General features: G+C 38.6%; 1 protein-coding gene across 5 annotated transcripts in view; it reads left to right on the forward strand.

Moving 5' to 3' along the window:
• The window catches only part of TANC2 (tetratricopeptide repeat, ankyrin repeat and coiled-coil containing 2), a 325,867-nt gene that overhangs the window by 289,874 nt on the left and 8,281 nt on the right, over nucleotides 1–27,712 (forward strand). For all 5 annotated transcript variants that reach the window (XM_014062481.2, XM_087713296.1, XM_087713297.1 and 2 more), the window contains 6 exons: nucleotides 12,462–12,585; nucleotides 15,121–15,296; nucleotides 16,443–16,575; nucleotides 17,919–18,010; nucleotides 24,216–24,362; nucleotides 25,878–25,978. In XM_014062481.2, coding sequence (XP_013917956.2) covers nucleotides 12,462–12,585; nucleotides 15,121–15,296; nucleotides 16,443–16,575; nucleotides 17,919–18,010; nucleotides 24,216–24,362; nucleotides 25,878–25,978 — 773 coding nt within the window. The remainder of the gene's footprint in view (nucleotides 1–12,461; nucleotides 12,586–15,120; nucleotides 15,297–16,442; nucleotides 16,576–17,918; nucleotides 18,011–24,215; nucleotides 24,363–25,877; nucleotides 25,979–27,712) is intronic.

Below are 27,712 nucleotides of genomic sequence, written 5' to 3' on the forward strand. Positions count from 1 at the left end.
TGTGGAAAGGCATTGGGTTATATGTTCACTCTAATTGCTTCAAATCATTCAGTAATATATACTCCTGTTTTTCTGTGGTTATTTTCTTTCTGATGCCAGAGAGATAAACAAATCTATCAAAAATAGCTGGCTAGTACCCCATACCATAATGAAGCATCAGAACTTAATTGATTTGAAAGAAGTTATTTAGTTCCTGATAACATTGTAATATCCTTATGTAATTATAGTAGTTCATAAAATCTCTATCTCTTTGATCTGGAAGTTCCTTGACAATTATTGAATTTTGAGCTATATAGTATTCAGAATATAACTTGAGGCAATTGTTACTTTTCCAGATTCAGTCTGAAAATGTCTTATAATACATTTTTCTTATTCATCTTGGATTTGTTGTTCTAGCTTCCAGGATAATTTTTTTATTTGTATATAACTGATAGTGTTAAAGGTTTTGTCATAAAAGGTAAACTTTTCCAATCAAAAATGCTTCTTCAATTAACTGATGGTGATTTTTTTCAGTGCCAATGGGGATCAAGTAGTGTTACAGATATTTTGAGATTGCGTCTATTTACAGATCTTTGTATTTTTCTTTTATTCTTCTGTCTCCAGGTACTGCAGCAGCCTTTTTTTATACAAAGTTTTTAATGTCTGTTATAATGCTAAAAATCCAGAACACTGTAGCTTCTTTGTTTTCTATTATTTTATTTATTATGGTCCCTCCAGTATTTACAGGCAAGTTATATTTGTTGCAGATATTACAATGCACCATTGTTGCTACTTTGTTTTTACTTTACTATTGCTGTAAAATCTTCTTGCAGCAGCTAACTAGTTGGTGCACTGTTTCTTCAGCTTGTACTTGCTGCTCCATTTTAATAAAAGTAACCCCAAATGTAGCACATTCAGCAGGACAGGGCTCATTCTGTACAAGCAGTATTGCAGGGTCCTTTCATCTGAAATGGTATAGGGCTTCCTGCCTGATCAGGGGGTTGGGCAGAAGACCCCCAAGGTTCTGTCCAGCTCAGTTATTATATTACTCTATTCGATTGTATGCACTTTGCAGCTGGCTGACTCTTGTATTAGGTAATTCTATGGCTTCATCTTCAGAATGATGACAACTATTTACTAATTACTGGTCTATCCAATCTCTCTGCCTGCTCAGATGGCAGTCCATCTGGTTGTACTGGGGCTGGCTGCTTTTGCATGTGGGCCCTTCTAGAACTGGCTCTGGCTGCTTATCATCGGGGTCCTCCAAAGAGTCCACCATGATGAGCTGTCAATGTTGAGCAGTGATTCTATTTCAGATACTATTTTTCTATACAGCTTCAGATTGTCTATGTAAAGGAGTGAGCCTGACAAATGTTTTTCATGTTTGTCTGACTTATTCACTACTGTTGACAGAGGAATCAATGCAATAATAAATAATAATGGTGCTGGTGAATTTCTATGAGAGATATCCTCCTTGATATTAACCTCTACTAGTCTATTACCATTTCCATGAAAGACAACTTCGTCTTTCATTTTGCCATTGATCTTTGCACAAAGCTTCTGATGTCTGTATTTACTAGGCACTTGATGATCCAATCACATGAAAGAGAATCAAATATCTTCACATAATCAATCCATGCTATATTCAAGTTGATCTTCCTTCTCTTTCAGTTTTCCAAAATCATTTTGCCAATTAGGAGCTGATCTTTTGCTCCTCTGCTGTTTGTTTGTGTGGTGTCCTTTCTGCTTGAGTAGCTAGATGCTGTTGGACTGCATCAGCTACCACATAAGTTAGCAATCTGAAAGTTGTAGGTAAGCAGGTAATTGGCCTGTAGTTGCCTAGTGTTGCCTCTTTTGATGGATCTTTTATTATCAGGTATGTTTTACCAGATGTTAACCAATCTTCAATTGGTTTCACCTCTTAATTTAATAATTATTAATTTAGTAATTCTTGATGAATGTATTGGGTTTTTCCCCTTTTTATGTACACTGAGAGCATATGCACCAAAGACAAATTCCTTGTGTGTCCAATCACACTTGGCTAATAAAGAATTTTATTCTGTTCTGTTCTGTTCATTCTAAATTGTTTGGTGATGAGTAAGTGTAGATCAATCAGACTTTTCAACCCAAAACCATGAAGTTCATCTTCACCTGAAGCTGTCCTTTCATGCTTTTTGTCCACCATTTCTGTTGTTATTACAAGTTCAGCTTCTTTTATTATTGTTATCCACCTCTTGTTTCCTAATTGAATCCTTGTACTTTGGGGGATTGTCTGATTGCTGCACCTAGAATTCCACTGTTTCTTCTTTTTCAAGTGATCTTTGTCAAGTTCATTGCAGTATCTCTATTGATGGATTGGCAGAAATATTTCTGATTATCAGAATTAAGGATAATTCCAAATGTCCAATCTGGAATTCTTAATTTCTTTATTCTATTCTACTTTAGATGATAATTTATCATACGTATCATTAACATTCACCTTAAAAATTGAATTTTATTTCCATATCTTCATTTTTTGAATTATATTTAAAAGGTTATCTTCTATTGTATGAAACCCATCTGGAAGAAATTCTTAATAGAATATAGTAGAATAGAATCTTTAGTGATTTAGTTATTTGACTATCAAAATAGAAAAACTAATACAAATATACAAATAAATACAAAAAAGACAATTGGGCATGTTCATAATAATTTATCACTGCTACAATTAACCACAATTTTATCTAAATATTTTGTTCTCTTCAAAAATGCCTTTGATAGAAAGAATGCAGTCTTGCTATTAATATGCAAGTTTGTTCTCTGCAAACTATTACTAGATGGCTTTGAATATACTCAACTCTGCCCTTAGGACTGTAATTGGGATAGATTTGTTCATCCCCAGAGACATTTCAAAAGTAGACTGTATCTATTTCACTATATCTACTGTTGTGGGCAAGAACCCTTTAGAATAAATGGGGTAGCCCTCATAGTCAATAGAACAGTGAGGAAAGCATATGGGGATACAATCTCAAAAATGACAGAATGATCTTAATTAGAATCCAAGGCAAACCAACATCAAATAATCCAAATGTATGTCCCAACCACTGATTCCGAAGAAGTTGAAGTTAACTTTGGTTCTATGAAGACCTACTTCACTTCTATAGCTAATATCAAAATATATTTATAGAATTGGAATATTAAAATAGGAAGTTAAGAGAAACCAGAATAACAGGAAAATTTGGCCTTGGAGTACAACCAAAGAGGTGACTCTACATGTAAACATCACCATATGCTCAATACCAAACTCAGATTCATTATGTGTTTTGCAGCAAAGATGAAGAAGCTGTACACAATCTGTAAAAACAAGATCTGGGGATGACTATGACTCATATCATAAGCTTCTTAGTTAAAAAAAAATCAGGATTAAGTTGAAGAAAGTAGGAAAAGCCATAAGCCATTCACATATGACCTAAATTTTATACCTTATGAATATGCAGTGGAGATGATGAATATATTTAAAGGATTAGATTTGGTAGTACAGTCCCCGAAGAACCATGGACAAAGATTCACAACATTGTGCAAGAGGCAATTAAAACTATCCCAAAGAAAAAGAAATGCAAGAAAGCAAAATGGCTGTCTGATGAGGCCTTACAAGTAGAGGAGAAAGGGAAAGATATATCCAATCGAATGCCAATTTCCAGAGAATAGCAAGGAGAGAGAAGAAGGCATTCTTAAATGAACAGTGCAAAGAAATAAAGAAGATAATAGAATGGGAAACACCAGAGATCTTTTCAAGAAAATTGGAGATATTAAGGGAATCTTCCCTGCAAAGTCGAGTACAATGAAGAATTAAAATGGTAGAGACCTAACAGAAGTGGAAGAAATTAAGAAGTGGTGGCAAGAATACACAGAAGAACTATACAAGGAAGATCTAAATGTCCCTGATAACAATGGTGGGTATGTTTGCTGATTTTGAGCTAGAGATCCTGGAGTGTGAAATTAAGTGGGCCTTGGGAGAAGCATTTCCAAGAACAAAACTAGTATTCCAGATGAGCTATTTAAAACCCTAAAAGATAATGCTATTAAAGTGTTGCAATCAATATACCAGCAAATTTTGAAAACTGGCCACAGGAATGGAAAAGATCAGTTTATGCTTCAGTTCCAAAGAAGGGCACTATCAAAGAACATTCAAATTCTATAGAGTTGTGCTCATTTCACATGCTAGCATGGTCATGGTCAAAATTCTACAAGTAGACTTCAGCAATATGTGTAGCAAGAACTACCAGAAGTATAAATTGTTTTTTGAAGAGACAGAGGAACTAGAATTAGATTGTGGAAATAGCAGAGGAGTTACAGAAAAACTTCTGCCTCATTGCCTACCCTAAAGCCTTTGATTGTGTAGATTACAACAAACTGTCTCAAGTTCATAAAGGGATAAGAATAATACACTATCTTATCTTCTGAGAAATCTGTATGCAAGTCAAGAAGTAACATTTAGAACCAGACATGGAACAACTGATTAGTTCAAAATAGGGAAAGGAGCATGACAAGGCTGCATATTGTAAGCCTGCTTCTTTAACTAATATGCAAATAACATCATTTGAAATTTTAGGCTGGATTGTATTGTATTGTATTATTTGTATGCCGCCCTTCTCCGGGAGGACTCAGGGCGGCGAACAATTAAAGGGGGAAAAAGGGGGAACATAAAAGACAAAATACAAATAATAAAAGTAGACAACAGTCGCACAGCCATACATGTCGAGAGGGGAGGGAACTCATCACCCCCAGGCCTGCCGGCAAAGCCAGGTTTTGACGGCTTTTCGGAAGGCCTGGAGAGAGGTGAGGGTCCGAATCCCTGCGGGGAGTTCATTCCAGAGGGCCAGAGCTGCCACAGAGAAGGCCCTCCCCCGGGTAATAGCCAGGTGGCATTGGCTGGTAGATGGCACCCGGAGGAGGCCAACTCTGTGAGATCTAATGGGTCTGTGGGAGGTAATTGGCAGCAGGCGGTCTCTCAAGTACCCAGATCCAATACCATGAAGGGCTTTATAAGTTACGACTAGCACCTTGAAGCGTATACGGAGACTGATCGGTAACCAGTGCAGCTCGCCGAGGATAGGTGTAACGTGGGTGTACCGAGGTGCACCCACAATCACTCGCGTGGCTGCGTTCTGGACGAGTTGAAGTCTTCAAATACTCTTCAAGGGCTGCCCCATGTAGAGCGCATTGCAGTAGTCCAGTCTTGAGGTCACGAGGGCATGAGTGACTGTTGCGAGTGCCTCCCGGTCCAGGTAGGGACGCAACTGGTGCACCAGGCGAACCTGGGCAAATGCCCCCCTGGTCACAGCCGACAAATGGTGTTCTAAAGTCAACTGTGGATCCAGGAGGACCCCCAAGTTGCAAGCCCTGTCTGAGGGGCGTAGATTTTCACCCCCCAGCCTGAGTGATGGAATATTGACCAAGTTTTTGGGAGGAAACACAACAGCCACTCGGTCTTGTCTGGATTGAGTACAAGCTTGTTAACCCCCATCCAGACCCTAACAGCCTCCAGGCACTGGCACATCATGTCAACCGCTTCACTGAGTTGGCACGGGGCGGACAGATACAACTGTGTATCGTCCGCATATTGATGGTGTTTTATCCCGTGCCGTCGAATGATCTCACCCAGTGGCTTCATGTAGATATTAAATAGCAGGGGGGACAAGACCGAACCCTGAGGAACCCTGTATTTCAGGGGCCTAGGGGTCGACCTCTCCTCCCCAACTAACACCGACTGCGACCTGTCCGAGAGGTAGGAGGAGAACCACCAAAAAACGGTGCCTCCCACCCCCACCTCTCACAACTGTCGCAGAAGGATACCATGGTCGATGGTATTGAAGGCTGCTGAGAGGTCAAGGAGCACTAGGATGGAGGAATGACCCCCATCCCTGGCCCTCCAGAGATCATCGGTCAGTGCGACCAAAGCGATTTCCGTGCTGTAGCCAGGCCTGAAACCAGACTGAAAGGAGTCTAGATAATCGGCTTCATCCAAGGACCGCCGGAGTTGCGAGGCCACCACTTTCTCAACAACCTTCCCAATGAAGGGGAGGTTGGAGACTGGACGGTAGTTGTTCAAACTGGCTGGGTCCAGTGATGGCTTCTTCAGGAGGGGTCTCACCACCGCTACCTTCAATGCCGGTGGAAAGAAACCCTCCCGAAGAGAGGCATTCACCATCGCCTGGATCCAGCCCCGCGTCACCTCCCTGCTGTTCGCGACCAGCCAGGAGGGGCACGGGTCCAGTACACATGTGGAGGCACTCACCGCTCCCATGGCCTTGTCCACTTCATCAGGAGCAACAGGTTGAAAATCAGTCCACAGATGTCGTTCAAGACCTTCCCCCGGTACCTCGGCTGGCTCTGCGCAATTGGAGTCCAGGTCCATCCGAAGCCGAGCAACTTTGTCCGCGAGGAACTGGACATATTCCTCTGCTCTACCTTGTAAAGGGTTCCACGCAACCCTCGTGTTTAAGAGGAGCGGGTCACCCTAAACAAGGCGGCAGGGCGGGACTCAGCGGACGCAATCAGAGTGGCAATGTGGTTGTTCTTGGCTGTCCGTAATGCCGATAGATATGCTCCGATGCAGGCTTTTAAGAGTGCTAGGTCTGACTCAGATTTACTGGCCCTCCAGTGGCGCTCTAGGCGTCTCTTTTGGCGCTTCATCTCCCGGAGGTCCTCGGTAAACCAAGGAGCCCTCCTGGATCCACTGCCGCGGATCGGCCGTAAAGGCACAATTCGGTGGAGAGCCTCAGACGCTACCGAGTTCCAAGTAGTGACTAAGGTCTCCACCGAACTGCGGGCGAGAGTATCAGGCATAACGCCAAGCGCCGTCTGGAAACCCTGGGGATCCATAAGACACCTGGGGTGGAACCACCTAATCGGTTCCTCCTCCCTAGAGTGGGGGATTGGTCTCCGAAAGTCAAGCCTCAATAGGAAGTGGTCCGACCATGACAGGGGCAAGATCTCACTACCCCTCAGACCAAGATCACAACTCCACTGCTCCGAGAGAAATACGAGGTTGAGTGTGTGGCCCGCTGAGTGAGTCGGACCCTGGATTACTTGGGTCAAGCCCATGGCTGTCATGAAAGCCATGAACTCCTGTGCTCCATCAGAGCGTTCGCCGAGCGAAGGCAAATTGAAGTCCCCCAGTACCATAAGTCTGGGGAACTCAACCACCAGCTCGGCTATTGACTCGAGGAGCAAGGGGAGGGCTGTTGCCACGCTGTTGGGAGGCAGGTACGTTAACAACAAGCCCACTTGACCCGCAAGGTCCATCTTCACCAGCAAGGACTCACACCCGACAAGCTCCGGAGCAGGGATCCTACGAGGAGCTAAGGACTGTCGGATTACAATGGCCACTCCCCCGCCCCTTCACTGGAGTCACGGTTGATGAAGCACCTGAAAACCCTCTGGGCACATCTCTGTGAGGGGGACGCCTCCCTCCGGGCCCAGCCAGGTTTCAGTAATACATGCCAGGTCTGCCCTCTCGTCCATAATTAAGTCCTGGATGAGGGGAGCCTTGTGAACCACAGACCTGGCATTTAGCATCAGCAACCTGAGACCAGGGTCCTGACTACTCACACCATCTGGCCTTGGAGTGGAACTCACAGGGCCGGAAGGAGGGATACCTCTGATATAGGGAACCCTCCTTCCCCGGTAATGGCTAGCCCTGAAGTTCCCGCCATATCTGCCCCTCCCCATTATGACCCCAATGTTCCGGCCCACTCCCGCATCTGTGGTCCCACCACCCTCTCCCCAAGCCTCCAAATTCATCGGCAGGCCCTTCGACACACACATCAAAGGGCTGGGACCGAGCCCCGGTCCCCCTAGCACTTCTGCCAAAGCACTCAGTGCAGGAGGATCTGGCTAAACTCCCAGCCCACCTAACATACCCATGCATACAACCAATCAATCCCCACAATACAAGTTAAAATAGAACAACAATATTACAATAAAAGTGGGAACATTCAATCAATCCCAGTCACACCATACTCTCCCCACACGTTTAAGTATACAATTTTTGTATATAAAAATTATTAATAAAAATTACAGGTGTATAAAAAATTATGGGTCTGCGCAGTCCGAGCAATTACATTGGATGAATCATAAGCAGGAATTAAGATTGCCAGGAGAAATATCAACCACTTTGGATATGCAGAGTTTGGGTTGGCAGCAGTGGCATGTGTGAAAAGAGGGAAGCTCCCAACCATATCCACTGCCACTCTGCATTCTACCCACCTGCTCGCCTGCCTATCCACCTGGCTCTTCCTCCACTGGGAAGTCTCTGGCCATCATCATTGCTCTATGCTCACCTCCTGGCTCTCACTCTGGCTGCCCATGGTGAGTTGTGGATTGACCATGTTGAGTTGCCCTGCCGTGACTTGGTAGTAGTCAGCTAGCAGAAGTGACTCGGCAGTGGTGAGCTGGCTGCACTGAGCTGGCCATGCCAAGTTATCCTAGTTCCTGGTCCATGGGATCAAAAAAGTTGGATACAACTAAGCAATTGAACAACAGTTCAATTTAGTTTATTTCAATAAATCAGCATTTATATATCTTCACATTCTGCACTATATGTAATCATTGGGACTATTTTGGTGTTATATATTTTTATGATTGGAAGTAGAGAACCCACATAACTAGGGTTGGTGAATTATCTTGTGGCATTGGCATACACTGTGCCCTTATAAATTCTTCTTAAAATGAGGCAATTAGGAACCTATTTCTGTGAAAGCCAGTCCTAAGTATAAATAGAATTTGACTTGTTGTATACATTTCCTGGGCCCTAATTACACCTAGTCCACCTCTTCCAGAAAACTGGTTGGTTAGTTTTGCACTTATTGTATTCTCATCCCTACCTGGATATAAGATATAAATACCATATCATCTGCATAAAGCAGGATGTTTACATATCTTAAGGCACATACATATTGGTTGAATGAAGGGACTTTGAAATATTAACATAAAGATTAAACAAAAAGTATACAACCTTATGTGAGTTCTTTATTGGTACAAATTTTCTGTTAATAAACTATAAAAATAAACTAACTTTCTATTAATAAATTGATAAACTGTTGATCCTGTATATAGCATTAGGCATAAGTTTCAGTATAAAGCCTTGATTAAAGAGAGGAGGCTGGAGTCTATGTTTAGGTCTATACATTTTTTCCAAAGCAAGTCCTTGTTTATTAAATCAAATATTGTGATGAAGTCTGTGAAAGTAAATAGTTCATTTCCTGTATATTTTTCTACTAGATGACATAAAATGAAATTGTTATCAATAATGGAGTGACCAGACCCAAATCTAATTTGCTCTTTGAGTAGCTAGTTCTTTTCAATTACCAGCCTCAAACTTATATAAAAAATATTGGCTATGATATCAGTTAGATTCATTGGTCTATAATTTGAAGGACCAACCCTATCACCCTTTTTATAAATGATGACTACAATAGAGAATTCCCAACCAGCTGGAATTTGGCAGGAATTATTTATATGAGTAAATAAACCTACAAGTAAGAAATCCCACCAATCAATGTGACATTTAAACAACAAAGGTGAGTAGAAGATCTTCTCCAGGAGTGGTAAATCATTTTGGGCTTCCTCTAATCCAGTACAATTTGGGTCAGGGAATAATTGGCTGTAATATTCCTTCCACATATAGGCAGGTATAGGAATGTCCAAGGAGAACCTACATTCCTGTAATGTTCCTGTGACTGGGTGCCAGAGAAAGGCTAATTCTTTGTTTACCAGAGAGAGGACAAACAGTGAGACTTCTTAACACCTGATAGTTTTGTTGTATTCTTGTCTAAATGAAGTATGGTAATGTAATTATCATTTTTTGGATGGTTCAGTGCTAAACACACATCTATTCTTTTTCTTATTAAACCATTTATTTGGGACCTTCTGGGGATGCTTTTTCTTTTTCTTATTAAACCATTTATTTGGGACCTTCTGGGGATGCTTTTTCAGTAAAGAATTTTCTTAATCCTACATTTTGCTTTTCATGGGCTGTAAGTACAGATATGATATATTTGGAAGGTGAAGTCACTGTGTTTACCAGAATCTGGATTTGATATTTCATATATTCAGTCAAAGCCCTCACATCCACTCTGGCACATTTTATCCTGGAGGACCTCTAGATCAGGTGTCCCCAACCTCTGGGATGTGGTCTACTACCAAGCCGTGGCCTATTCGCAACCGGGCCATGCGAGTGGTGGGCTGCGCACAACTCAACTTGTGCAAGCAGTGAGCCGGTGTGTACATGCACGCAGCTCAACCTGTGCAAGTTGAGTTGTGCGTGCATGAAAACCGGCCTGACACATGGCCCGATTTCTCTTTCTCCCCCAGCTAGGCAACCAAACCACAAATGATGGGAACCGCTGCTCCAGATAATGTAAATCACATGTATTAATTTGATGTGCAGTCTGAGTGCTTGCAGAATTTAATAGTAACTGATTGATGGTCGCTATTTCTCTTATGTAAAAAGTACACAATTGTGCTGTAGAAGCAAAAATTATTTGCAATGAAAGAAAAGTACAGAGGAATCAAACAGTATTTCCTCCATCTTTGATTCTTCCTTATTCCTACTCATTTTGGAAAAATAATACTTTATTCTATGCCCAGAATTTCTAAATATTAAATTAAAACAAAAATTAAAAGGTTAAAAGTAGGCAATATTAAAGCAACATAAAATTCAGTGATATTTAAAACAAAATATATAATACCCAACTACTACTGTATGAGAAGAAAAATAACCATAAACAAACTCAATATTATTTTTAACAAATATCAAACAATTAATTCACAGATAATATTACATTTGATTGCATTCAAAATATCCTCTATGTTGGAACTCTTTTATAGTTGAAAAAATAATAAAACAAATTGACAAATGTATATTAAATCAAAGCATACAAAATAGTAAGGGCCAGAAATGTACAATATATTACCAAATTAATAAATTTTAAATGTACATTCGGAAAAAATACATTAAAACAATATTCATTTAAAATTTCTCAAAAAAGAGTGATACTATTAAGTCTTTACTATGTTAACTTAACTCTTTTTAAATAGTTCACTTTAGAAATAAAAACATTAGTTCTGTGATAAGTTAAAACAAGACCAATAAGTTTATGAAATACTAAGAAAACCTGAAAGAAACAAGAAGCGTAAATATATTTTCATAAATCCTTATGTTTATAAGAGCCAAGGTGGCGCAGTGGTTAAATGCAGCACTGCAGGCTACTGCTAGATCAGCAGTTCAGCGGTTCAAATCTCACCGGCTCAGGGTTGACTCAGCCTTCCATCCTTCCGAGGTGGGTAAAATGAGGACCCAGATTGTTGGGGGCAATATGCTGACTCTCTGTAAACCGCTTAGAGAGGGCTGAAAGCCCTATGAAGCGGTATATAAATCTACTGCTATTGCTATTGCTATGTTGAAGTTTCCTCATGTGGTTGAAGAAACAATATTAGAAAAAGTTATCTACTTGAAAGTAGGGTACATGGTTGAAGCAAAATATATTTAAATAAATAAACAAAATAATAATATTCAGAGGCAAGTAAATCAAAATTAATAACATTATTAGGAATACATATGATTTAAAAACAATTAGGTTTGTATTTATAATCAAGGTAAGTTTCACTTTAATTTTTTATATAGAAAGAGAATCAAAAACAAAAAAAGTAATCTTTACTGTATTGGTAAAATAACTGTTCTTTTAGTGATTGACCTTGTAATTAAAAGTTGCAATTCTAAATATTAATAAAACAAAGATGATACGGTGTTAAGCAGGAAAAAACCTGCCAAAGTCAACATAGAAAGTTAATCAGTATGATAAGCTATCTTCTGAAATGTAAAAGAGTCATAAATCTAAACAAAGGAATTTCAGTGAAGAAGAATTGGGGAAGGGGATGTAAGAGAATTCAGCCAATGAAAAGATACATAAATTAAACGTGAAGATCTATCAGAGGAATCGCTAATCAGCAATAAACCACAATAATTACAAAAGCATTTAAACATTTTACAAACCTCTGAGCTCATCCATTAGGAAGAGCCCCCACAAAAAATGACTCTTCTGCTAAATTCTTGAACTACTTAGAATACACCCTTCTACAATTAGGGAGAAGCTCAGACTCTTAGCTGTAGATTCTGGTGGCCCCTAGTAACTGGCATCTTGAAATTTAGTTTGAATTGTTTAGTCTTTCTGTGTTTCAGTTAAGAAGCATTTAATGTATTTTTGAGTCACAGACACATAAGGTATGCAAGAATGCGATGGGATATATCCCATAGTTTGTTTGTGGTTTTTTTGTTACCATTGCCCTCCCTGTGGGTTCCTCCACCCCTTCCAGAAAAAAGTTAATTACAGCCAACAGCCATCAAAAGATTGTGATTTTTAGCAGAAAAATCCATGGTACTTCTAACATAATATTTATGTAGATAGTTTGTACCCAGTGTATTCTTTATGTGTTTTCAGATTGTGGATCTCTTGCTCACTCATGGTGCAGATGTTAATATGGCAGATAAACAAGGTCGGACTCCTCTAATGATGGCAGCTTCAGAGGGGCATTTGGGCACTGTGGAGTTCTTATTGGGACAAGGTTAGTGTTGAAAAATTGTAAGATTAAGACCAAATCTTCCAGAATACAGGTCTTCCCATTTTTATAAATAATTTTGTTCATTCTTTGATTCTGTACCATATCGTTCATATGCAGAAGAATAGAGATATGATCGACTGAGGCCAGAAGAGTTTATTTCAAGGTCAAAACATTTTCATTGCATTTGGGAACTGCCTTATTTTCAATCAATGGTTTTATGTTTTGGAAATATTTCGGATATTTTTAAAAACAACTTTTCAACAATTTATTTTAATTTTCAACACATACTTATGTATTTCACAAACCACCCATCTACCCATTGCATCTATGTAGAAACTACTGTTATTTTTATTTTTGTGATCACATACTACTCCAAATATAGCTCACCCTCTGCTGAATTTTGTTATCGAGGAGATTAGATTATCAGTAATAGTTTGTATTAAGAGAGGGGAGCCACTGTGACTGTCCAGTCTTAGATTTTATAAGAAAGAATGTAAAAACACTCTTCATTATTGTATTAATCTTCTGTGGGATAAAGATCTCTCTATCCATCTATGTTTCTCTCTAATCTACATGGTGCCCATCTTAATCAGGTAACTGTGGGCAGCTTTCCCCCCCCCCCAAAAAAAAGCCACCCTATCAAATAGCTGTAAGATATTAACAAATTTAAAAATAGCAAAAGCACCTCACAGAACTGCTAACAGAATAAAAACGAAAGAAAAATACAAGATGATACTGACATCATATCCCTTGAGAAAAAAAGCCTTCAAAATCTTCCAGAAGCCCCAGCAGATTTCCAGATCTCAGGGGAGGCGTGTTCTATATGGCAGTTCACATGATATAGAAGGTACACAATAATAAGCCACAAGTAACCAAAGAATGCCAGAGACAACCCTGCTTCCTTGGACTCCATAGGCAAAACTGAATTCCAGGTAATATAGCACAATGCTGTTCCAGCCATTACATGGAGTCAAAAGATTGGTGAATTTGATTTATTTTTATCAGCAAAGAATTATTCCAACAGAAACTACACATGATCTCTGCTCAGAGAGGATGCTTTCTAGCTTAAACAAGACCATTGAATGCATTTCATTGATGCAATAAATGTGCTAAATCTGTTTTATTGCCATGATGTAAGCTCAGATTTGAATTTTTCCCATTTTCACTTCTCGTATTTCCAAACCAGCATTCCAGTTGTTGTTGTTTTGTTTCATCTGTCCAAAATCTACAATAAGCAAGGCAGCCATTCAAATTGGTATACAGAGGGAAGGCACTCAAAAACAATTTCTCATAACCTCCTGTTGTTATGTATACTGTGAAATCACTGAGATTCTCACCAGGCATTTTCCAGACTTGATCTGAATTCATAAGGCACCTGAAATCAACCTTTGTAATCTGTCAGTTTACCCCACAAAGATCATGAACAGCAGTCAATCTTATCAGCCTTGAGTTATTTCTATTAAGTAGCCATATAAATTGAATAAACTATTATTACCAGGATTGGGAAATTATATAATCATGACACAGGGCTAGTTATAATGTTGTCCATATCTAGATGATAATACATTAACTCCAAGGCACTGATAGGGTCTAGGTATAATCATTTAACTGTAACTTGCCTGGAGTTTCCTGGAACAAACCAATATAATTCAGTTGGCCATAAAATATTTAGCTTTTCCCAACCAACTCTCTAAAGCATGAAGCTTGAAGTCATCATTGCCAGCAAGAGAAGCTTTTCAACACACACTGGGTGACCAATTAAGCAACCTGGGCAGAGATTCTTTTGGGCAACAAGTAAGTCAATAGATGAACTGGATCTCAGATTTCTGCCTCTGCCCTGGTAATCTAAGTAGGCTAAGCAATTACTCAATTAATCTAAGTAGGCTAAGCAAATACTCAATTATACATACATCAACATTTTTCTTGTGGGGAACAAGATGATATATGTTGGAAAGAACAGCTGGCAAGATTTGGGATACAGGGAAGGACTAGTGAACCATAATGTGTTATGCAACTTTGGCTTCTAAAGGCTTCCCTATTCCTGAGTTGCCCAGTTGACACTGTTACCCAGAGGGAAGGAAATTATAATTTGTGTGGCCATACGTTTTAGATCTCATTTTTTATCTCTTAGTTCTATGTTTTGTTATTCTTCTCTTTTACCCACTAGGCCATTTTGTTTTTTGTTTTAATGAAAGAATGATTTAACTGAGATGCTTCTGGAGAATTTAAGATTAGATAGGAGAACTAATCAACAGATAACTTTGTCTCATTCTTAAGGAATTTTGTTCCAACATATAGTGAAAAAGTTGCGAAGCCATTTTCTGACCATAAAATACTCTACAAGCTACTCCAGCAAGCTATTTGGTAACATTTTTTCTCTACAGTATCTATCAAGCTAATATAAGCAGTATTTCTTTTAAAAGAGATACATACATTCTTAAATAAGTCCAAACCTTTTTGAAAGATTGCTACAAGAATGAGGTGTAAATCATTTTACCTTGTGCAAGGACTTAAGCAGTTTTGCTTTTTTTCCTCCAGGCTCCTCAATTTCCTTAATGGACAAAGAAGGATTAACTGCTCTTAGCTGGGCTTGCCTAAAAGGCCATCTTTCAGTAGTGCGAACTTTGGTAGAGAGTGGAGCTGCTACAGATCATGCTGACAAAAATGGTCGTACTCCATTGGATTTAGCAGCTTTTTATGGAGATGCAGAGGTGGTAAGTTATGATTATTTTTATTTTTTGTTTGTTTATTATTCTATAATATAATAATTCATTTCATTTCTTTATCACAGGCACTGATTCATGTGACATACAGACACTGCCATAATATTGGTACCTCTCCACTTTCCCTCAAATAATCTCAGTTTGCAGTAGAATAAACTGAAACTAGCCCCACTCTTCATTCCATAGTTCGTAGCACAGGAAAAATCGACTATGTAATCCATATTTCAGCTACATCTTATAAAATGTAAAGGGGAATTGAAACCTATGACACCTTTGTCAATTTTTCATATTTAATTTAATATGTAGAGTTAATTGGGTTACTAACTGTCTTCTCACACCACATAAATGGTCAGTATTGAACAGTTTATATGCCCTTTAAATGTTAACTTCAACATTGGATTGGAGGGCTAAAGAACAGGAACCGCATGAAGTTACGTTGTCAGCAATAAGCCTTGATGACTCCTACAATACTTCAAGTATGTTGTAAACTCCAACTTTCTGCACCATTTGGGATTTTTGTGCAACAGGTTGGTCAGTCTGACAAACTGGTCTGGCTTGTCATATTCCTCCAATTGATATCAAAAGAGACATCAATCTTAGTGATATAGTTAAACCTATATTTACAAATATAGCTTACAAATGATAAAAACAACATATATACAAAGAAATCTAACAAATACAAAAGCCAAGGAACCTCACAGTTTATCCTCAACCATACATACAGTGACCTCTATGTGATGCACCACTAACAGTCTAGCCGTCTGTCTGGGAAAAGCCAGGTTTTTCAGTTTCCAGAAAGTCAAAAAGATCAGGGCCACCTGAATATCTAGGGAAAGTGTTTCACCAGGCAGGCACCATTACAAAGAAGGGATGTTTTTTGGATTCTGCAAGGCATTAATGTTTTACTGATAAGACCAGGATCACATCCATCCTAATGGATCGGGTAGGATGGGCAGAAACAACTACCAATAAACAACTACCAATAAACAACTACCATATAAGCAAAATCTGGCCTTATATCATGTAAGGCTTTAAAGAACATAACCAGCATTCTATGAATCTGAAATCTCAGCTTCATCACATAACAACATTGATTGTTTCTGGATGATGCTGACGCAGTTGTTTGTTTATTTATAGGTTCAGTTTCTGGTGGATCATGGTGCCATGATTGAGCATGTGGATTACAGTGGGATGCGCCCCCTCGACAGGGCAGTGGGCTGCCGCAATACTTCTGTTGTAGTTACTCTCTTGAAGAAAGGAGCCAAGATAGGTAGGAAGGAGACAAAGGGAATAACCTATCTTTCATACCTTTCTTGAATATGAAAACACAGTATATTCCTGTGATATAGACATAGCCAGTTTCAATATGCAGATGCTTAGCATTTCCATATGTGATGAATGCAGTAGTGAATTCATTATTTAGCTCTTACAAACTAAAGAAAGGTCATTGTCTAAAAATGAAAATCAAAACAGCTGTGTTATGCTGGTATGCTGCCTACCCTACTCTGTAGATATTTCTAGATTTGAGCATTATCTGCATATGCCTTTGTCTCTTAATTCTTGCATCACAAAATTTGCTGCTGCTTTGCTGCCTGCCTCTCACTGCTGCTTTTTCCTTTTTTTAAAATTCACCTTCATCCATTTTTTCTCCCTCTCCCACAACTTTGTGTTTTCCTCCTATCTTCCCCACCACCACCACCACATCCCCCAAAGGCTGTCAGACACTACCAAGTCGTCCAAGAGGTATATTTCACTGCTGTCATCATCAAACTTGGTGGTCGAACAGCTCTGCCTTTTCTCTTCTACAGTTTTGCCTGCCTATGTTCCATTCTCCACTTTTAATTTTTCTTACCTTCAAATAATTTTTTCTTACTGCTGCAGAGAATAACTTGAATGCAAGACTAAATTCACTTAAAATGCTGCAAAAAATGTAAAACACTGCAAATTTGTTTTCATTGAGTCTTCTGAAATGCTTTTCTATTACAAAAACTTCAGAAGCTGATAATTTACTGAGGGAAAAACTCATTCTAAAATTATTTGTTTGTTTGTTGTTTTTGTTTTTGAAGTGCAAAACTGGATTTTTTAACTGCATCAGGAGAATGCACTTTTACAGATAAGAATTTAGTTTGAATCAATTTTTTTTCAGAAACACTGAAGTTTTATAAGATTTTCACATGGTGACACAAATATTGACACAGAAAATTTCACATATATCTGTATCAGATTTTGCATTGCACATCAGTTAATTTATGTACAATGATATGGATATTAATTTTAATTATATTTATTATTACTTGTTCTTACTCATTTTTCTATAATGTTTTCTTGGTAATGCCACTAAGTGAATACTCTCTCTTCAAAAATGACTCAAGTATTTATGACTTGTTCTAAAATTAATTTAATTATAATATTGTAAAGTATATATTTTATTCACTTATATTTACAAACCCAACTTTTTTGCTGGGACAAAGTTGCTTCTTGAATTGACTGTAACAAGTTGTTCTCTCCATCAGAAATTATCTGCCCAGGATGTTTTCTCATTTTAGCTTTCCTCCACTGCCACCTTTTGCATTGTATGAGTTTTTTACCCATCATGCATCCTGTACACTACAGGTCCAGCAACATGGGCAATGGCCACTTCCAAACCAGACATCATGGTCATCCTGTTGAGCAAATTGATGGAGGAGGGAGACATGTTTTACAAGGTAAGATGGAAGCTGTGGTTTTATATTTAATAATTGAGCTTTTGTGTTAAAAAGAGAGAAACATTTATCCTTCTTTGTTTATAGAGCAGTGAAAATATATACAGAAATCTTCAGAAAGTTTAATTCATAACATAGGCAGTTCTGGCAATATTTTGAATTGTTAAATAAACTACAATTCTCTAATTTTAAAGCTAAAAAGATACATTTATAGCCTAAATTTATAACAATATATGTAAGTTTATGTATGTACATATGTATTTAAAGCATTTATATAATTAAACAATTTAGCCATCATCTATTCTCTGCAGGATGAAGGCCTCTTCCGCATGTTTCCAACACTGTTAAATACTACATTTGCAGATTTGATGATCCATACAATTTTCTGTGATCACTGGGACAAAATACATTATTTGATAAAATGCAAAGGGTCTTTTAATTGTTCATGGTATCTATGATAGTTACTCTGTGAAAAATTGTCCAATCTGAGCAAAAGAGAGTGTTTGAATTCTCTAATACCTGAAATAGCTCTCTGGAATTCAGGTGGTTTTCTTTATTTTGAAAGTTAAGATTGGCATATATTTTATTTATGAAAAAAAAAATTCAACCCAAGTTGTATCTAGTTCAGGTTGAAGTTATGCATAGACATAATAGTCTTTATATCTAACCATAATTAAATCATAATGATCAGACTGTGAATTTCTCTCTACTAATTTTAATTTCTCATTTTCCTTCTCTGCAAACCATAATCATAATTTTAAAAACTCTGACTAAAATTTTCTTGTATTCTTTTCCTGGGGAAAAATCAGTGCTATAATCATTCATCCTTTTATAATTTTCAGGCTGCATTATTGTACGGTACACTGTGTGGACCTGCTTGTAGAAACATCAGTTAGCCTGGAGTGTCACTGTGAGAATCTTATTTGCACTTGCAAGACAGACCATATTGTATGAATTTGATCTCAGTCTGACTCATTCCCAGTTTGTTTCTATGATGAAGTTTCTGATTTTATCCTTTAAATCCTGTTAGACTGCAGTGTCTCAATAATTACATCCTCCCAATTGCCTAAGAATGTTGCTCCATTTCTGCAAACTTTATTGGTGCCATCTTCTGATTTCTCTTTTTGACAAAATACTTCCTGATGAGGATTAAGGGAGAAATACTTTTCAATTGTTGCTTCCAGATTATGGGATACATTTGCTTCTAAAATACACTGAATATATTTTCAGTATAGAATTCTTAATTAATTTGCTTTCATTGCTCCTTTTAAAAAATGGTATTGATAAGTTATTTTATTATGTTGTTTAAATCTGTAATTTAGTAAATAGTCTTATAATTAAATAAACCAGATTTCCATCGTAATTTTAAGATAGTTAATAAACACTATTTATAAGAAAATCTGATTAGCACTAATCTTTTATTGCCAGTGCAGGTTAAATCTTTAATCATATTTAAACCTCTTAGGAGAAGAATATAAACCATCATTTTACATTAAGAAGAGTAAGATTGAGATGGTGTGAATGACTTTAGGCTGTTTGTTGTCCTATTGTAATAAAGTTGTGAAAATTAGAATCATTCTATAATGATTTCTGTTTTTAGGCCATTTCTCTATAAGTGCCAGTGAGTGACCTCTAAAATCATTCAGCCATTTTGAAGCAATATAAAACCTATTATCATATTTTATTTCAGGATCTCTAATTCCTCTTAAAACTGTGTTTACTATGAATGCTCTAATAGAATAATGATTAACACACTTGCCTTGTAAATAGAAGATTGCAAGTTCAAAACTAAAGAGAAAATTCTTTTTTAATTACTATTTTTCTCCATAAGCTTTCTGCTTTTCCCCATGTTTTTTGGAGAAAAAAGAAGTCTAGTAGCATACTGTTTTAGGTTTTTTGCAATCGTCTAAGGCAGTGATAGATAACCTTTTTGCCATCGCGTGCCAAAAGCAAGGGGAGTGCAGGGGGGTCGTGCATGGGCATGCCTACACCCATAATTGCATGTGCACAATCCCCCTGTGCATGTGCATATGACTCCCACCCTCGGTGCACGATGGACCCGTTTTTCGCCCTCCCCAGACTCCAGAGGCTTTCTAGGAGCCTGGGGAGGGTGAAAAAGCCCCCCCTCCCCCGAGGCTTCAGGAGACTTCCCTGAAGCCTCCGGAGGGAGAAAAACAACCCAACGAGCAAACCAGAAATCTGTTCCCAAACTTCCAGTTTGCATGTTGGGTTGTTTTTCACCCTTCAGAGACTTCAGGGATGGCTGAAAATGAAGGCTGAAGTCAGCTGGCCAGCGCGCACATGCATGCTGGAGCTGACAAGGCAATGCCTCACATGCCCTAACAAATGGCTCCGCATGCCACAGATTTACCATCACAGACCTAAGGTATAAGAGTTTCACCCACAGTTTATTTGGCCATTTGGGAGCTGTGGGTAACATCATTCACTTCAGGAGATTGCAAAAACAATTAAATGATACACTGCTGAACCTCAGTAAAGCAAACAAAAAACAAACAAACAAACAGGAGTACAGGGAAAATTAGAATCTCTCAGAAAGTTTACAACTCTCATATATTACGACATACTATTTTTCATTTGTTAAAAATAGTTTTTCATGAAAAATATTGTATTTATGTTAATTTCTAATGGATTTAATGTTATTTTAACATGAATGAATAAAATATTTTCTTGAATGCATCAATTTTAATTTTTAATATGGTGAATATTGATAAATGTAACTCATACAAACAAAAGCTCTTTTGGGCTCTTCCTCTGTAATTTTTAAAATTGGAAGGGAGTCCAGAAAAGATAACTTTTAAGAAACAAAGTTAAGAAGATGCAATCCTGTTCTAAATGCTATAAAGAAAACATTCAAATAAAGCATTTAAATTGCCTCCCATCAATCGTCAGGAAAGAGTTTAGGAAAATCTTATTCTCTGCTTTTATTACTAATGGTTTTCTCCTGAATCCTTGTGACCTACTTATTTACCTTCTATATTTTTCATAGTTCTACTGTAGCAGTGATAGATAACCTTTTTCTCCTTGCATGCGCGTGTGTGCGTGATGCACTGCATCCCGCCTGCCTCCCCTATGCATGCGCACATGACCCTTGCCCCATTTTGAGCCTAGCAGGCCTCCCTGAAGCCTCCTGGGATCAAAAAATGAGGTAAGGGGGCTCTGCCCCCCTGCCCCCCTCTGCCCCCACACACACGTGTGCATCTCCTGCATATGCAGCAGAGACCCAAAAATCAGCTGGCCAGCGAGTGGCATGCATGGTGGAGCTGAGCTGGGGACACACTTCACGTGCCCACTGAGAGGGCTTTGTGTGCACCTGTGGCACACATGCCATAGGTTCACCATTACAGTACTGTAGCATTTCCCTAACCATTTTCATGTTTTAAAAAATAATTCCTCATTGAAATTTTCCTAGAACCCATGAGGACTTCAGTTTACCCTCTTTCTCTCCCAATATTTCTCATTAGCATGGCTGATGTTCCATTTTTTTATGAGAACCAATCCAATGTACTTACCGTAAATCATGTTAGCTATTGTAATGCAAATAAGAGATTTGCTTCGCTACCACAGGTAGTTCTCGACTTAGGACTGGAACTTCTCTTGCCAAATTATCCAGTCCTTAAATAAATTATCACATGATCACACCTGATTTTATGACCTTTTTTTCAATGTTCATTGTTAATTATGTGGGCATTAAGCAAATACAGGTTCCCCCATTGAGTTTGCTCACTAGAAATTGGTTAGGAAGGTTGCAAATCATGTGCCCCTGGGGTGCTTCTAATTGTTGTAACTACATGCTGGCTGAATCACAATCTCATAATTATGAAAATGCTGCAGAGGTCGTAAGTGCAAGGACAAATCGTAAGTCACTTTTTTCAGCACCATCATAACTTGGAGCGATTGCTAAACTAACAGTTATAACTCAAGAACTAACTGTAGTTATACATTAACCCCATGATGGGGAACTTATGCCACAGGTGCCACGCGGAGCCATTTCTGACGGCACGCGAGGCGTTGCCCTGTTAGCCCCAGCACGCATGTGTGCGCTGGCCAGCTGATTGTTGTCTGTTTTTCGCCCTCCGGAGGCTTCTCTGAAGACTCAAAAGGGCAAAAAGGAGTCCAACGCACAAACCGGAAATGAGGAAGCTGCCGGCACGAGGGAAAGACAAGTGCAGGCAAGGAGAAAAAGTGGCTTCTTTCCTCCTGCTGGCTACTCTGTTTCCCCCTCCTCTGTACTATCAAAAAGGATCCTGCCTGGTTGCTGCAATCCAAAGGGAAATGTGGAAGGGAGCTGCCAGCACAAGGGAAAGACAAGCAGCAAGGAAAGAAAAAAAGTGGCTTTTTCCCCTTATGGTGGCTGCTCTGTTGCCCTTTTCTCCATTTCAGTGCCACGCCATGGAGCCTGCTCCCCCCCCCCATCATTGCCCAGGCCCTCGCTTCCCCCAAGCATTTCTTTGCCTATCTGATTTCCCCTCTGTCTCATTTTTCCATCATTTCTTGCCATTTTGGGCAGGGAAACAAAGTTTGTGGGACTAAAAAAAAACTTCAATCAATCAATTCCAACTTCATGAGGTCTCTCGCCCCTCCCCCCCCCGAAGTTGGAATTGATTGATTGAAGTTTTTTTTTAGTCCCACAAACATTGTTTCCCTGCACACAACGGCAAGAAACACAATGGACCTGGAAATCAGGTAGGCAAAGAAATGCTAGGCGGAAGCAAGGGTCTGGGCAATGGAGGGCGGGGCAGACTCCATGGTGTGAAAGTGAAATGGAGAAATGGGCAACAGCAGCCACCATGAGGGAAAAAAACTGCTTTTCTTCTTTCCTTGCTGCTTGTCTTTTCCTCGTGCCAGCAGGTCTTCCTATTTCCCTATGGATTGCAGCACCCAGGCAGGATCCTCTTTGGTAGCGCGAGGTGGTGGTGGTGGGAACAGAGCAGCCAGCCCGAGGGAAGGAAGCCACTTTTTCTCATTGCCTGTTTGCATGTTTTTCCCTCGTGCCAGCAGCCCCCTTCCGCATTTCTCTATTGACTGCAGTGCCTTGGATCCTCTTTGATGGGGTGGGGGGGTCATATAGCAACCGGGCTCAAACAGAGTAAAAAGGGCCCAATCTTTACAAAAGAGAATGATAAGGGAAGGTTTTTTGACGCAGGAGCACGCTCGAGTATCCCCTTCTCCCCCCCCCCCCCAAATTGCTGTTTGTGGCAGAGCAACTTCTTCCCTCACTGGGTATTAGCCAAGGAGAAGCAGCCAGAGCAGGAAGTGGTAGGGAAGCCTTGCACAAAAATTCACAGTCCACAGAAGGGTAGGGGGGCATTAAATTATGGGGGGTGGGTATGCGAGTGCCTGCAACAATGCGCGTGTGTGTTTTTTGCACTTGAGGCAAAAAAGGTTCGTCATCACTGCACTAGTTCTTTTATTATATCAACTGGGCCTCCTTTCCTTTATTTAAATCTTGCTTTGGAATTGAACTTTCATTAAGTTTCATTAAGAGAATGATTCGATAAAGATCTTGGGTAAGGAATCTTGCCATTTCTGAACTGCAGGGAAATCATAGTCCAGTATGAAGATGTAGTACGTCAAACAAAAAATATTCTTCATGGTAAGTGTCCAATATTCCATTTTCTCCACAGAAATAATAATTGTTGCCTTTTCTCTCTGCTAATCCATTTGCCTATTAATGAGTTCAACTTTTTGTGAAAAACAAATAACAATTTCATAATTGAAAACTGTATAACAAGAGAACATCCACAGCTTCTTAAACCATAGACCAGAAGAGATTATTAGGCAATTTTACATTTCTGTTAGGCACATGATTTTGGTTAGAGTGAAATGTGCTAAATAATGAAAATTATTGGGAGTTATTGCTTATTCTAACTTATTTTCCTTACTTCCTTACATAATACTTTCTTAATATGTTTAATCATTCAACAAAAAGTATCTCTTAGCAAACTGATTCTCCAATAAAGCAAGAAATATAAAGGTATGCAGAAAAAGAACCTGAATTGTTTGTAAGAATAGAGCTTCTATTAATGATCACCAAATTGATTAAAGTTATTCTTTAAGGAGAATAACTGATATTCTTTGTTTATTTCTAGAATCTTTTTACAGGCACATTCAGTTTCTTGATCTATAACTCTTACAACAGTCAGATAAAAAAACTGAATGGTACATTTACTGTTTGACATTTTATTAGAAAGGGAAAGTGAAAGAAGCTGCCCAACGGTATCAGTATGCTTTGAAGAAGTTTCCCCGAGAAGGGTTTGGAGAAGATCTAAAAACTTTCCGGGAACTGAAGGTGTCACTCCTTCTCAACTTATCACGCTGTCGGAGGAAAATGAATGTAAGTGCCCTCCTTCTTACAGCTTATTCCTGAATGTGATCCTTTCCCAGCTTCCTTTCCTGTTCCTAATCACTTCCTAACCAGACTCTTACCTATATTCCTAGAATGGCCTTAAAACCTCCACCTTTTTGTAACTTGGTTGTCCTTCACAGAGCACTGGCGTTTTCTAATTCTGAAACAGCCAAGCAATAGTTTAGGATTTATTTCCAACAATTAAAAATCCATCAGTTTATGACTATAGCTTCCTTTCATTTTCTAAAAAATATTTGTGCGTATGCAAATTGAAAGATGCTGGTAGATATAAAATATTGTCTTTTCCTTCTAAAGCTCTTGCTTTCTCTTAGAACAGTGAGTTCTCAAGTTGCATAGGTTACACTCTCCTTACACATGACAGTCTTTTATGCTATTCAAAGCCATTCTTTAAAACAACATAAAATGTGTGTTTGTGTGCATATAGTGGAATATGGCTGTGAGAGAGAAAAAGGAGAACTTTTTAGGTTAGAAATCATATAATAATGACAGTGATTGAGATATATAATAAGAGGTTAGATTTTAAACAAACTTAAAAAATAACAAGAATTTTACAGTTGCTGCCTTGTACACTTGGTTAGCTATTGTAGAACAGACTCCTGGATTACATGGGCCAGGGATCCCATCCAACAAGGCACTTAATATTACAAACCTATTTCATCAAAATTATGGTATTAACTCTAGCTTAGTTGAGAAACTCTTATTTCAAATAGAATCAGATATACCTACTTCTATCTCTATAGTGCAACAAAAAGTTCAGGTAAAATCAGGTATAGCTACTTCTGCCTTGGAATTTTAATTCTGAGAAATGTCACTTAAAAGTTTTAAAGAATGATAGGTTTATACAATGTAAGCTTGCCCATGCTGCTCATTTTGCCATGTCTTCCCTTCTATATACTACTGGCCACACAAGTATGGAACAACCTAGATAGTTGTTAATGTGTGCACTTCTGTATTTAGTTAGGATCCTTCACATAATCATAAAGATAATTATTAGGAATTATTGATAATGCCCAGATTATATAATATATCCCTATGTTCCTGTCACCTAATTCCTTCAACACATGACAGTTCAAGTGAGGCAATCCTAAGAATATGGGGAAACTATATATACGTATGTTCCACAACTTGTTCATGTCAATGGTCAGTATGAAGCCATAAATTATTTCAAGTTATTAGTATTGAAGCACTAAGAAAGTTGCAAATAAAAAAATGAAGTAGATTTTACTATTTCTAGGGCGGAATAAATGATGATACATGGACTGGATGTATGCCCAAAGAACAGATTTAACACTTACAATCCTAGGTTAGGAACCGATAATATCTAAAAAAAAGTTGGATCTCTCGATACCAGCTGTCTGATATTTTGTTAATATTGGAAAGTACTCAGTCCGCTTACAACAATCTATCTATTTTATTTCTTTTCTTCCCAAATTCTCTGTCTGTTTTTTCATTGACTTATCTACGCACCTATTGTAATGGCAGGATTTTGGAATGGCGGAGGAATTTGCTACTAAAGCACTGGAGCTGAAACCGAAATCTTATGAAGCTTACTATGCAAGAGCAAGGGCCAAACGCAGCAGCAGGTGAGAGGAGAGCCAGAGAGAAATGAAGGTTTGGGTGTCATACACTCCTAAAAATGTCCTGATCCACACAAGGAACAAATAAGAATATATTTGAGGAAGAATATAATTATAATCCAAAAATAACAGATTCAGATGCTGTTATAGCCTGTCATCAAGCTGAGCACCTTCCATAGTTTCAGCTATAGTAGCTCTTTTAAGTTTTGCCATAACGTCCTTATAGAATATTCTGCTAGTATTGCCTTTATTCACACCATAATAACATGCATCAGCTTGGAGGATTATTTTGTAGATTAATCAATAACTTGCTCTAAGTATAAGGCTACCTGTTATGTAAGAAGGTTGAAAGCAGTTGGATCAAAATATACACATGCATCTACACACAAAGAACTATGCAAAAGTTTTAGGCAGTTGTGCAAAAGTGCTGTAAAGTAAAATGCTTTCAGAAATAAAAATGTTAATAATTTATTTTTATTAATTAACAAAATAGAAAGTAAATGAATAGAAGAAAAATCCAAATTAAATCAACATTTGGAGTGGCCACCTTTTGCCTTCAAAAGAGCACCAATTCTTTTAAGTATACTTGCACAAAGTTTTTGAAGGAACTCCTTCAAGGTTGTTCCAAACTTTTTGGAGAACTAACCACAGATCTTCTGAGAATGTAGACTGCCTCAGATTCTTCTGTCTCTTCATGTAATCCCAAACGAATTCAATAATGTAGAGATCAGGGCTCTGTAGGAGACAAACTATCACTTTCAGGACTCCTTGTTCTTTATGCTGAAGTTAGTTTTGAATGGCATTGGCTATATGTTTGGGGCTGTTGTCCTGCTGCAGAATAAATTTGGGGCCAATCATGCCTGATATATGGCATGATTGATAAGTATCTGCCTGTATTTCTCAGCAATGAGGACACCATTGGTCCTGACAAAATCTTGAACTCCATTTTCAGAAATGCAGCCACAAACGTGCAAGGAATCTCCACCATGCTTCACTGTTGCCTGCAGACACTCATTATTGTATGCTTTTCAGCCCTTTGAACTGCCTCCTGCTACAGCCAAATATTTCACATTTTGATTCATCAAAATGTAGAAATAGATGGATATACTTGGGTCTGGTTTCTGCCAGTTCTGTGTTGATGGCATTCCTGGACATCTTCTGATGCCAAAGGGAAGTGAGCATGATGTGTTTGTCATCTCTGCATTAAGTTTCCTTGGCTGACCACAGCATGTGTGGTTCTCGACATTGCCCATTTCTTTGTGCTCCTTCAAAAGAGTTTGAACAGCACATCTTGAAACCTCAGTCTGCTTCTAAATCTTTGCCTGGGAGAGGCCTTACTGATGCAGTATAACTACCTTTTGTCTTGTTCCTGTGCTCAGCTATGAAACTGTCTTCCACAACCTCACCTTAATAGCATAGTTTGTCTGTTCCTCACCCAGTTTTAAGCCTCCTACACAGCTGTTTCTGTTTCAGTTAATGACTGTGTTTCAACCTACATATAAAATTAATGATCATTAGCACCTGCTTGGTATCCTGTTTCCCCCAAAATAAGACCTCCAATAATAAGCCAAATTGGACTTTTGAGTGCATGCGCTAAAATAAGCCCTCCCCTGGAAATAAGTCCTCCCTAAAAATATTGCAACACAGCAGCAACCATGAGATGACCACACTCACTGCCTCCTACACCTCAAAAATAATACCAAGTACTTATTTCAGGGGTCAAAAGAAAATAAGACCCTG

Source organism: Thamnophis sirtalis, unplaced genomic scaffold (assembly GCF_051295495.1).
Source record: "Thamnophis sirtalis isolate CommonGarterSnake01/CBP01778 unplaced genomic scaffold, rThaSir2_p1.2 scaffold_4, whole genome shotgun sequence".
Classification (NCBI taxonomy): domain Eukaryota; kingdom Metazoa; phylum Chordata; class Lepidosauria; order Squamata; family Natricidae; genus Thamnophis; species Thamnophis sirtalis.